Raw genomic sequence first — 13,591 nt, 5'->3', positions numbered from 1 at the left:
CATACACACACGGCTCTAGGCTGCCTTAAGGACTAAAGATGGATGGCGGTGTGATAGAGGAAATTTGATGATTACAGAAGAATTTCTCCATAGTTTCTATTCTCCCCTCTCCCTCCAGGCTTCTCCCCCTGTACCTCCACTCTGTTTCTTCCACCCATCATCTTTCTGCCCTCCTACCAACAACCACTATTCTTACATCAGTGTCCCACTGCCATGCCACTCTCCCTGCCCCTTCCATCCTTACCCACTTCCTCCCTGCTTCTTCCCCCATCTTCCCTTCCTCCAATCACACCTCCAAGGTGACCCTGTGGATATGTTTTCATGAAGGCTCTGTAACACAGAGGAGGCTAAGCAACACAACCGCTATGACAACACAAGGTTGTTAATTTAATCCCAACGATCCCACAGAGTCATCTCTAGGTGTGTGCAAAGGTAAACAGATGGCTTCTCTCTATCTGTTTTTATCATATTGAACAAAGGTGCTCTCAAGTACTTCTTGTGAGCAGACATCTTTAGTTTGTCTTTTTTTTAAAACCCATCTGTTGTACATTACATTTCCAATGCTTCAGTGTTTGAGTTCATCTCATGATTTGTTAATGTAGCACAAAATGTCTTTAAATGCTGAATGTATTTTTTGACCTTCCTCTGCCTCTACACTAACAGCCTTCACTTCAGGGGTCAGCATGCAAGAGACAGATCAGTGACTCGTGTCTGTTGCACTCCATCCCTCTGATGACAAGGAATGAGGAGAGAGGAGGAGAACGGTAACGATAAGGAGGGGGGAAACAAGAGGAGGCAGGAATCTGGAGGACCGACAGAAGACAGCAGGAAAGAGGAAGGGGAAGACAGAAGGAGGGAGATTTAGTGTCAACAAATTGAAGACGGATGTAAGATATGAAAGACAAAGAGCAGCGCCGTGTCTCACAGAGCGACTGGATTCCGTCGGAGGATTCCGGCATCTTCAGAGACGCTGAGCTACATGCTTAGAGGATCAGAAAACTGCTCTTCACGCTGCATTGAGCCAAGCTGATTGGAAAGCATGCATCTTCATTTAACAGGCAAAGACCCTGCTGATGTTGCTACACATACATGCAAGACAAATGGCAGACTCCACACACACAAGCCCCCCCCCATATCGATATAGATACATTATATCCATAAATATAAACAATACACAGTGTGTAGCAGTTCAGATTTGATAAAGATCTGCGGGTGGTTTTATCTGTCTGAAGTTAAACATAACATATGTATATTTGTTACTTTCTGTCATCATTATGGAAAAACCCAGAGGAAAGACGGAAATGAACTGATACACTGCCCTGCTGATTATCAAGGAATTATCTCTTCTTCCAGCATATTTATCTCTTTGTGGCTTAAACTCTTTACTGCACCCCATTTTCACATTTTACTCTTTCCCCAAACCAAATCTGTTTTCCCTCTCTCTTACTTCTTGTCTCATTTCCTCCATCCCTCCCTCTCTCTCTCTCCCCTCATCTGCCTGTCACAAGCTCCCTCACTCTCTCTCTCTCATGGGCCATTTAAGTCACTCTTTTGCTCTCCCTGTCGTCCTCCCACTCGTTCTTGGTCTCTCTTGTCAGGGGAGGTGGAGGGAAACTGCGGGTTGGTGGTTCCTCCTCAATATTTAATCCGAATTAAACATATAAGGACTATTCTACACTCAATTATTCATACCAAACTGGGAGATACCAGAACTGTCATCTTGCATCCCTCCCTCACAGAAGAGGAGGGGGAGGGAGAGAGGAACTTCTCTTTTAATTACCCCTAGAATTGAATTCACACATTTTTTGCAAAAAAGAGCTACCCGACAAAGGCCTTTTGTGATATTTCTCACGTAGCCTGTAGTCTTTTGAATATACTTGTTTGACATTCATATGAAAATGTTCCACCTTTGTGCAGAAGAGATAAAAGAAAGAAGATAAGTGATGCAAAAGTATGAGGAAGATAATTACCCTGATCATCTTAACAAATTGATGCAAATGTGGCCTCTGCTTTCATAAGTATTCCTTTTCATGTTACTTACAGTATATCACACATTATCTATATATTCTATACACTACATCTGCTACTCTTCTATAAAACTCAAGAGCTAGCACATTATTCATTGATTAGCTTCGCAATTATTTCCCCTCCTTCCTCCTTGGAACCTAATAACATGCCATCTATCATAAGAGATTTTTCTTACAGCGGGATGAGCCAGCACACTTTGAAATTACAACAATTTAAATTATAAAGTAGTTAATTGGGGTGACTGTTTCTAGCTGCAAAGAGGACTTCTTAGTTTTATAATCTACCACCTAACCAGCTACCCAGTAATTTATTTAAAAAGCAGCACTTTGAAATCAAAAATATTACTGCAAAAAAGGGCATAAGGCTCGTTCCACCTGGTAAAACAAAGATACAAACATAGAACACAGAGGTGCAAATATATATATACACTTCAGTGAGAATGCATTAAGGAGTGCAAGTTTATTGCCTCTCCATATAAAACATAAATAGTCCTGAGAACGATAAAGAAAGCAGAGACAACAGGGAAATAACTGAAGCACAAAATGTCCACATGAATAAACCAACAAACTGAAAATAAGGGAAAAAGCAAGGCACAGCCTTTCCTTGGTCTTTACACACACACACACACACACACACACACACACACACACACACACACACACACACACACACACACACACACACACACACACACACACACACACACACACATTTCCCCAACCAGTCACCTTTACTCTCTCTTTTCCTCCCACTCTCTGGCTTTCCTGCTGCACAGCCAAAAAAAAAAAAAAAACACAGGCGTACTGGCACACAGACAAACACACTCTCATTGTCTCTCTCTCTGTCACACACTTACCCATTTCAGACCACTGCACTGACCCAGGGTAAACCTGCATTTCCTGCCTGCCAACGCAACTCTCTCGGTACCCTACTCTTGACTTGAGTGTTAATATGGATTTGACACTACTTGGCGATAAAAAACGTAGGTTTCTGTAATTGCTTCTGGGTAGTGTGGAAGATACTACAAAGGTAAAATAGTATCACTGCAACATCTAGACTAAGCAGAAGTTACACTCAAGACATCTGAAGAGATACATGAACATGATTGTAGTGCTATTGCATCAAGCTTTCACATGTGACAGAATATATAAAAGTATCTCACCAATTCCCCAGCTGTGTCCTCAATTTTTCATCTCCAGTTTCTCATCATTCATGCGCAGCAGTTTTAAAGTTATATAATTCTACGGGTCAGCAGGGATGCGTTAGGAGCTACACTCATACAGTATGTATGAATAAAACACAATAATCTCGCAGGTTATAAGATTTTTATCAGTGCCCTGTTAATGATACTCTGTGGACCCGGGACTTGTCAGTTTGTTATTTTAGTTTGTGCAAAGTAGTTGGCAGCTGTCTCAGGAATACCTTTGTGGCAGTGCTGAGGGAAAACCAAAACCAAAAGTAAACAGTTGTTCACTGTGTTTGTCCTTATTGTGGGGATAACAAACACATTTATAAATCTGGTGTTACAGAAGCCAAGAACAAGATGAGGAAACAAAAGGACAATTTCTTGAGATATCAGGATAATTAATCATGTGAAAACAACTTTTGTTTTCTTGAGATCACAGGATAATCATGGAAAACTCAAAAATTAGGTTTTGGTTCATTTGGTCACAGCTGAATTCATCCTTCATCACTGCCATGACTGTCAATTTATTACTGAACAAGACAATTGCATGCATTTCAGTGATTAGTAAAATCACTGCTGCGGGGCTACCCTTTTTTTAAATGATGAGGACTGATCTGAATGTTATCTTTAACAGAAAGACAGTTAGACCTTGATTGAAGTACAGTCTGATGTACTGATTAATTATGGATTACCCATTATTGATTCAACATTTTCCGCTAAAATCAGTCACTACAGTCACAGTAATGCTCGTTTTCTTGAGATAAAGAAATGAATAAGCTCAAGATCTGCGCGCCCATTCTCAATATCCGTACAGGTAAACAGCAAACATGGAGGATAAAACTATAAGATATAAAGGAAATATGCTCTGGCTCGCTGTTTTGCATGTCTTTAAACAAATCAGAATTTTCTTTGCCGGCACTTGACCCAGGATGCAGCGACAGTGTCCGTGCAAAATAGTGTCGGGGGAAACTTGTTTGCACGCGTGGAGGGGATGCCTGACAAAGAAATGGCTAAATCCCTGAAAAAGAAAAGGTAATAGATGCTCACTTGTTTATGTTGGTGCGGTTAGCGAACAGGTTAGCGTGAGAGTAACTCACCAGATTCAGCGTGTAAACTGCTAGCTTGGAGGTTGTTGTTTTTTCAAGTAGCGATGGATTTATGGAAAACAGTACAAGTAGATAGCAGGATGAAGCAGCGAATAGGTGGGCAATGACATGCTTTATTCAGTCAGTCTGTCTCAAAAGGGATGCACTGCTCTTACACAGTTGCCCTGCAGTATTGAAATGTTTGAGATTTGAAAAGTGGTTCAGTCTGATTAGAGATCAAGAGAGCAACTTTAACACACATATATATCATATTAGAAAAAAAGAGGAAGCTTCCTCAGAGTAAAATGAAACAGGAGTCCAAACAGGATTATTGCTTATCACTGATCTCAGTATTAGGCCAACATTTACATATTCTCCAACAAAATCAGTGAACCACATAGTGTAATGTGTTCGGTCCACTTTAGGGTCTTGAGCGGAACATGACAAGAGTGTTTCTGGAGATCTCTTTTGCTCATTCTTATTTCCTCTTCCTCTCTCACAGTAACTACCTAACTTCCAATCGCACACACATACACGCTCAAATCTGTGGCTGATCGTGGAGTAAGATCAAGAGCCAGGAACCCCCGTGATGCCTATCAGCCTGATAAACAGGAGAGGCGCCAGACAGCAGAGAGGTGAGACATCCATCTCTCTTTCTCCCACAAATATAATCAACTTTAAGATTCTCTGCACGGTGCAAGGACATTAATAACTGCAGTCTGTGTTCAAAGAGAAGGAAGTAGGAAGATTGTGTCTACTCATCAGGGAGTTCAAAGTTTTATATCTGGGTAAATGTTTTATGGCATTGTTCAAGTTATAAGCCACAGATGACTATTTATTTTCACATTCATACATACTACATGAAGTTATATTATACTTCACTGGCAGTAAATGGATTCTAATCCATATTCCAATCCTAACTGGCCAATAAAATGCAGAAATATTAATGTCAGGGTCAAGCAGGTTTGGTGGACTTTTATAATGGTCCAAAAACACACTCTCAGTGCTCAGCTTCAGTATGTAGTAGAGCTAACAGTTTTGGGAGTTTGGAGAGAGGCAGCATCTGATTATCTGGCCTCTACAGCTGCTCCTGCTGAATGATTCACACCCCATTGTTCTGCTCTGGTGTATTGTGTTCAGAAGATCCATCAGTGTGAGCATCAGTCAGCCACTGGAACCCCACTGAGGATGCAATCAATCCACTTTCACGCTGCACAACCATGACCAATGCTGGGCTGCCCGCAAATATAATGTGCACTAAGTGTGTGCATGTTTCTGTATTTGTCTTTTGGGTTAATCATTGTGTTAAAATTGTCATAATAACTGACAAACAACGAAAATAATTAACCTACAGCATCTTTACAAACAGAGAAGACCGTGGTGTAATTTAAAATCTAACAGATGCACCAAACCAACATCATAGAACTAGCTGTGGTGAAGGCCTACTGTTGGGTCGTCTCATGTGGACTGCGTCTCGGCCAAAAAGCTGCATTTGAACATACCGCAAAGACTGAAGCAGACCAACCAGCTATTACGTTCTGTGGTTGCATGAGAGGAAATACCACAGGGTAGTGGTAGTCTGTATTCGCCATTTGAAAAGGGAAACCAGAAGACTCAGGACTGGTTTGTTAGGATAAATCAGCGTTCTTTGACACCGCTCTCGCTAATATTACCAATTTAAATAACAAATTCGTCAGAGCAAATGTTGCAAATGGACCTAGTGAAGATGCAGAAGTGAAAAAACAAGGAGAAAATATGCTATATAGGTGAATTCTTGGTTACCACCACCGGTTCTACACTCTCAATCGGCCAAAAAGCAGCCAACAAGGGTCAACTGGTACAAACGGAGCGCAACACATCGCAACAAGGCCACAGATGCTCACCAGTGGCCCCGACATTGGTGTCTCAAAGCCCAAACAGATGCAAAACCATATTCTAGTTTAGCACTGGTAGTCCGAAAGTCGTGATTAAATGAGGCTTAGATGTTTATGCAACTAATTACAAATTTGTTTTGGAAATGCCTCTGGCAGCCAGCAGTGCCGGCAGTCACAGATCTGGCAAGTATTCCCCTCCTTACGAAAGACATCGTATGCTATGTTCAAAGTGAGTTGAGGCGAGAGCAGTAGAGCAGAGTAGTAAATAAGTCTAAGATGCTGCAGAGCTCTGATACCGTAAAAGCTGCTAGCTGTTTGTTTCCAGCATAGGGGATGTGCGCCACTATTATCTTGTGAATGAGTGTAGGGTTGTGTGTGGGTGTTTGCATGTGCACTGCATGCACTGCTGTGGCAAAGTCTTTGGATCGCAAGCATTGCGCACCCTGCTACTGTGTTAAAATGTACCATGATAAACAAACATTTAATCATGCACGTAAATACACGTCACCTCTACACAGACAGCGTTTAACAGCATTAATATGAGTTGATCTTGTGTGACTGACAGTGCTCCAAAGGGACTGAGACTGTCCCCTAGGGGAGAGGGATGTCTGTGACAGTCCCCAGTTGACAAGACGTTTTTGCTTCAGTTAACCACTGCCAGAGGGGCAAAGACTCTCAAGGTGGAGGCCATTTGGTCCTGAACGTCACCTGAATACATTTACATCCACTTAACATTACACGCCATGCATAAAAGATGGGGTAATAATTGCTTCAATAAAAGTTTCATGATGAGCAAGCTTCATTTGACAAATCCATTTTGTTACTCCCTCACATATTTTTCATTTTTTCCTTATACAGCAGAGACATCAAAGCATTAGTGAAATGTGATATTGGTGTTATTAGTGGTTTAATGGTGTGTGCGTGTGTGAGAGAGAGAGAAAGTGTGTATGTGCATCCCTCTATGTAGGTCTCTTCTTCTACAGTGTTTTGTGTAGATACTGCTCATATCTTTGCTTTCTCTGCTTCTTCAAATACACTCACACCTGGACAAATTTGTGCTTGTGTGATACCTGGGATGTGTCCGTGCACATGTGTTGAAGTGACACTCACCAGCTCCTTCTTCTTCATGCACTCCATGAGGATGATGAACAGATGTTGGGCCTGTGTGCGGCTGTAGGTGAAAGTCTTCTGGATGGTCACCAGCAACTGGTCTCTTAGAGACTCGTTAATTATGCTGCAGAGGCAGAGATGTGCGGAATTAAAAAAAAGACAGACTCAGGAAGGTGGTCGTATAGAGGCAAGGGGAAGAAAATGGTGAGGGGGAAGCAGAAATATTTTATTTGTTTTCCAGTAAGTGAAAACAAGGTTGACTGCGGCTCTCAGCATTACTTTCTCTGAGTCCTTGGTGAGTTGTGATTCTGCAGGTTTACATTTATCTGTAACTGGATATATGAGGCTGTAAAAACATGTCTAAACTCAATGTGTGACTCATGAGAACCCATAACCCAAAATGTTTACTGCTTGTTATTAAAGCAATGCATCAGCACATTTCAGAAAAAGTTGCAGACTTGCATCACTTCAAGCTTTTATCCTAGTATATTATCTGCAGATTTAAGGGCAGTCCACACTAGACAACAGCACCACAACTATAACGACAATGTCGTTCGGATCGCTTTCAGAGGGACAGACAATAGAAGCACTGACAGCAGATCAGAATCCATCTGAATTTACAGGGCCATCACTTGATTTGGGGAACATTTTCCGACACAATAATGTTGCAGTAGTGAGTGGAAACACATTTTAGCTTCTCTTGTAACTCAGTCTTGAATATTTATACAACTTAACATACATGTATATAACGTGTATTAAGTCTTTTAAGTTTGTTATAATGTCCTTTATAACAATCTAAAGATAACTGATGTTGATTCAGCCAACGTTTTGAATAAAAATTGTCTTCAAAACACGCCAACTCGTGTAACAGAGAGCTGGATATTCCTAACACCTCACCTTTGAAGAATTTTCGCAAAACCGTGTCTTTCTATGGATTTTTTTTTTTTTAGCTTCTTTGTGCAACATACAGCAGGTCATTAATATCTATTTTCCAAAACTGCCAACAATGTTATTGTTCATCAGTTTGCATGCTCACATCATTATCTTTATAGTTATTGTTATAGTGATCCTTCTCGGTGTGTACGGCCCTTTATCTTAGAAAGACATTTTACACAGCATAACTGATTTTTCACCACAGATACAATTTTTATTAGCACATGTGAGCGCATACCCTCCCTCCTCAGAATATTTGTGTCCGAAGGCCAAGATGTCTGACGCTCTTCCACTGCCATCACACACCACCACAGGGACGGGAGGTGTGTCCCTGAGGTACTCCAGCACAATTGAGATCACATTCGGGCCTCCTTCAACGATGAGAGCCACCACTGGCACACCCTGACCAATGCCTGCACAAGAAAACAAGCGGGGAGCAGCAGACACAGGGGGTGCAGTGTGATTGTAGAGAGGAAAACAGGGATGAACAACAGGGTTAGAAATGTGAAGAAGGAGAAGGGAAGCAAAGGATAGAAAAAAACAAAAGGAAGAGAGTCATTAACTAGGCTTCATCCCATCAGCAAGACTTGATCATTGAATCCAAATTTTTTTATCAAGGTGCAGATGCGACACCTGTGACATCTCTTGACTGTATTGTCAAGACACGATATGCTTTCTAATTATGGTAGAAAGGGTTTAAAAAAATGCCTGTACCAAAAATAACCAACCCACTTTGTGCTTTGTGCTCTGTTCCCCTGGCATGGACGAGTATGTGTGTGTGTGTGTGTGTGTGTGTGAGAGAGAGAGAGAGAGCGAGAGAGAGAGAGAGAGAGAGGGAGAAAAAGAGAGAGAGAGAGATGTGTGTGTGTTTCACTGATAAACCCCCTGCTGTTCCACACAAAAAACTGGCTCCTTGCCTGCTAATCATAGGCTATTTAGGGAAATTATGCATATTAAGCAGGTGGGCTGTTTTGCACATGGCAAGACTATGTACAAGAGAAGCTACTGTAGATATTAAAGTTACTGCCAAACTCTCAAAGGAGTTTCCTGCCTTAATCTTGCTTGTGTTGCTCCCTTCTCCTCTTCTGGTTGCCTTTCTGTACTCTATTTCTCATTATACCACTGAACATCACCTTTAAGACACCATGAGTCTCATTCTCTCTTACCCCCTGTGTTCTTTCCCTTTTTAGTGGTCTCAGTGCAATCCATTTTCTAAGCCCTTCCCTCATTCTGCCCTCTGTCTCACTTCCTGTCTCACTCTCTCCAGCTTCCCTTCCAATACAGCCACTCCTTTTTCATCCTCTACACACCATTTTGTTTCATGTGGTTGTATTTTCTGTCGGGTGTTTTGACTCTTCTAATTCAAAAGCTGTGTAACAGCCGGATCTTCCCCGCCCAGCACCTTCATCCTGGTCTGCATAATTCACGGAGGAAAGAGCGTAGTCTGTCTCTCAAACGCGCAGGCCGACGAGCACAAACAGATAAGTGCTTACATACTCTATGCACAGACACACACACAAACACAAGCGCAAGTGCACATTGGGAAGCATACCCACCACCATCGAGCTTTGCCTCACATAGCCTTGCACGGCCTTGCAACAGGGACAGTTACATAAGAAGAATATTTTCGGGGCCTCGCCTACTTCAAAGAGGTAAAACGTCACTGTGCCACAACGCATCACACGACCATACATCACCAGAGCTGAATGTGTGAGAGAGAAGCAGATTAATGACCTGCATTTTGAATCAGATTCTTCCTTTTCTGCTGAATGGGTTTTACCTGCTGCGTGTGTTGCATGTGTGTGTATACGAGCTTGCGGTTGGGTGCTGGAATGATGGATATTGATGACGAGTGAGCTTTGGAGGCAGCGCGGCAGTATCTAAAGCAGATTATTGTTCAGATGAAACCCACTGAGGAGCAGATGAGGAGGGGAAAGCACAGCTGTGTCATGGCTAATTGGTAGAAGAAGATTCTGCCTGGGCGCACACATACACACACATACACTCAAACAAATACAGATAGAGGCACTAACACAGAACAAACCACAAATAAAATCCAATTCGCTCTTGCCTGACTAACCTTTAGGCTCACAGGCACATTTTAGGCTTGGCTTTTGACCTCAGGTTCACAGTTAGTTTTCCTAATTAACTGTATTTATTCCTGTGGGAACATGGATGCATTAAACATGGATGGGGAAGCCTAATGTGGCAGCCCATTTATTCTAATTACAGCTGTCAACCCAGAGCAGTTTGTCTTGTTTCCCCCTGTGGTTGCCAAAAATGCACGTGGATGGCACCAAAATAATATTACACTTTAAGTTTGATTCTACCTAGCAGTTATAATTCTGATAATACAATGAACAGTCTGTGTGCGGCGTCCATGAAAAGCTGTTTTCAGCTTTGCAGACATCCTCATCATACTGTACTGTGGCCACGTAAAGTTTTTCTGGATCCATGGACACAATGTGACCTGAATTTCGATTGGGGCCACTACTGAAAAAGTGCCTCACAGTCCAGTGATATTCCTGGAGGCTTGAGTGGGAATTGAAGCCCTAAACTTAGCAGTGTTAACGCTCTGGCAGCTGCTGCTTCTCCTGAACTTGCAAATTTATAGTCTTTTTAAATTGAATCCTGTGATTGTTAGAAAGCTTCAGATAGTTCTCTGATTTATTTTACCTGTGGAGGCGGATTTTGTGGTCTGAACTCCGCTTTTATATCAAATAAAACGCTAAGTATTTGAACAAGTGCAGTTTGGTTATATGAGTCAGCCCTTTCAGAAGAATACCTTTTGTTCTGGATGGAAATGCTCAACTGTTATTACGTATTTACCGGAGACACAATCTTCAAAGTGCTAGACTGTTATGCAGTCGACTATCCATAAGCATCTGTGATCTATTCTCCTCATTTTTAACTTTATTTTCAATAGCTGTTTTGCTTTAGCTAGCTTTTTGTTTGCTAATCCAGAAGTGAGGGAAGAGGTACACTTTTTTTGCTTATTTAACTACCTGTTATTGGATCCTTTTGAGTTCTTAAATACTTAAAACAGAAAAGAAATATCACTTAACAGCCAGGTGCTTAGTAACATTACAGGATGCTACGACTACAGTTATTTCTGGAATGCCATCTGATTTGAGATAATATAATTAATCTATATTTAATATAAAAAATAAACTCTATGGATCAGTGGCCCCTCTTCTCTAATCAAAATAATTAGTGGGCTGTTGATTGTGTGATTATGGACTATTGGGTATATCTCTGCAGCAGTGCCACAATCAGTGCAATCAGTGCTCAGACCTTTAAATCAACTTTGCCCCTTTGTTTGGTGTTTTTATTCTCAGCACGTGGGGCAGGAGTGGGAGGAGAGGCACAAACACATGGGATGTTCACTCAAATGAGGCAGAGCAAAGCAGGTTGATGATATTTTGGTGGAAAATGGGTCTTTGACTACAAACTGACGCTACAAATATACGCCACTTTGGTGATTTTGTTAAAGCTGCTGTAAGAGTAGTCGTTGTTTTTGCTGACCCCTTCCTCCTCTTTACGTCACCACACTTGCAACACTCCCTTCTTTCTGTGGGGTTAGCTCAATGTGCCTCTTTTTTTTCTTTAAACAATGTCATCGCTTGACCTGTTTGGTGGTATAAACTATCACCGGGAGCACTGGAATTGGTAACATTCCTTGTTCAGCCATTGCTCATATAGGAGGATCCTGCTCTCTGTGAGATCTCTGTCCTGATAGGATAAAGTGGGCAGGCACAGCACAACATTTATTTTCTTTTTTACTGCATGAGCAGGGGGGTGAGAGACATGTGTCACTCACCAAACACTCATACACATCATAACACATACACATACATAACTTGAGGTAGCTTTAATAAGAGCAAACCAACAACAAACAAATGCAGAGGAACTGCATGAAATGTAAAGGAACTAATTCCCTCGCAAGAAGATGCTTTTGAACTGGCATTAAAAATCATGTTGAATTTTTTTTTTTGTCAGTAAATCCTTCTACATTCATTCATCACCACATCCTCAAATGTACAGTATATTCCACCTTATCTTCTTTGCAATGTTTCACATACATGAACCACAGCAGCAGGTCCACCCAATCAGCCAGAGCACCCAAGGCCTACCAATTTTATGGTCGTTGTGCTAACAAAATTTCAAATAATCAATAAAAATCATATATCATGTATGTTGCTGAGTGCAAATGCAATTTTTGCATTTTAGTGATCTTTTTAATAAGATGTAAGCTGGTTTCAATCATTAAAATAAAAACTATGATAAATATACAAATGTATACAGTACAATGTAAACATACACTATATTCTGTGGCATATGATATCAGAAAATACATACTATGCGAAATACACCCTGTACAATCTGTACTGCTTCTCTCAACACACTCAGTCTTTCCACCCCCTATTCTTCTATTGACTGTATCCATGCACTATTCACACACTCCAACGCATCAGATAAATCGGTCGTCAAACCCCTACTTTCTCTTTCTCTTCCTCTTCCTTGTCTCTCTGTGCAGCCTACATTGTTTTAACCCAGTGCCCACATCTTATATCTCAGGAGATGCACTACCCTGAAAAAGTGTGAAAAAAGTAGAGGCAGAAGAAAGGGAGAGCGGTGGTCGATGCGACTCCATGGCCACAACTTTCTATATTTATCCAGCCTGGAAGACAAGGAAGTAGCGAGGAGCAGAAGGAATTAGGGAGGGGAAGAGGAGCGCGTAAGCGAGACACACATAACATGCTTAAATGGTCCTAATTAAGGATCGAGCAATGAGTCATCTTCTGCGTGTGTGTGTCTCTATGTGCGTGGGTGCGTGCGAGTGTCTGTGAGTTTGTCCTTGTATGTGTCAAATTAGTATCAGCGTGACTGGAGGAGGTGTGCTACAGTATGTGGGTCGTTGTTCGCACCCCCCACACCATAAATAAAAAAATAAAAACACTCTCACACACACAACAGCATCACCCGACCCACAACTAAAACAGGCAGGAAACATCAGATCCATGACGGCAACATGACTCGACAAGCTAAAGAACAAAAAGGTCAGGGGTGCGGTACATTAAAAGGGCAAAGCTTCTCTCAATTTTAACTTTTGAGTGTTTTTTTGTGACATCAATAGGAATTAAGATTCAATCTAATGGTCTGTGCCACCTTTTCATCAGTAATCTGAGTTGAGTTGTGCTGCTACCAAGGCCGAATAAGCCAGAGAGAATCAAACATGAATGGTGTCTTTGATAAAGAAAAAAGATTTTAATTTTGAAATTGATGTCAAAGGTATTTTATTCTATTGATTTCTGTGTAAATGGGTATGTGTGTATCATCATTTTGTCAGTGCTGAGGATAAAACCATGGCAACG

General features: G+C 41.4%; 1 protein-coding gene across 22 annotated transcripts in view; it reads right to left on the bottom strand.

Moving 5' to 3' along the window:
• The window catches only part of trpm3 (transient receptor potential cation channel, subfamily M, member 3), a 169,645-nt gene that overhangs the window by 54,321 nt on the left and 101,733 nt on the right, over nt 1–13,591 (bottom strand). For all 22 annotated transcript variants that reach the window (XM_030415794.1, XM_030415774.1, XM_030415778.1 and 19 more), the window contains exons 7-8: nt 8,455–8,629; nt 7,284–7,407 (exon numbers count right to left, since the gene is read on the bottom strand). In XM_030415794.1, coding sequence (XP_030271654.1) covers nt 7,284–7,407; nt 8,455–8,629 — 299 coding nt within the window. The remainder of the gene's footprint in view (nt 1–7,283; nt 7,408–8,454; nt 8,630–13,591) is intronic.

This window comes from Sparus aurata, chromosome 5 (genome assembly GCF_900880675.1).
Source record: "Sparus aurata chromosome 5, fSpaAur1.1, whole genome shotgun sequence".
NCBI lineage: Eukaryota > Metazoa > Chordata > Actinopteri > Spariformes > Sparidae > Sparus > Sparus aurata.
This window is presented reverse-complemented; position numbering and strand designations above follow the sequence as displayed.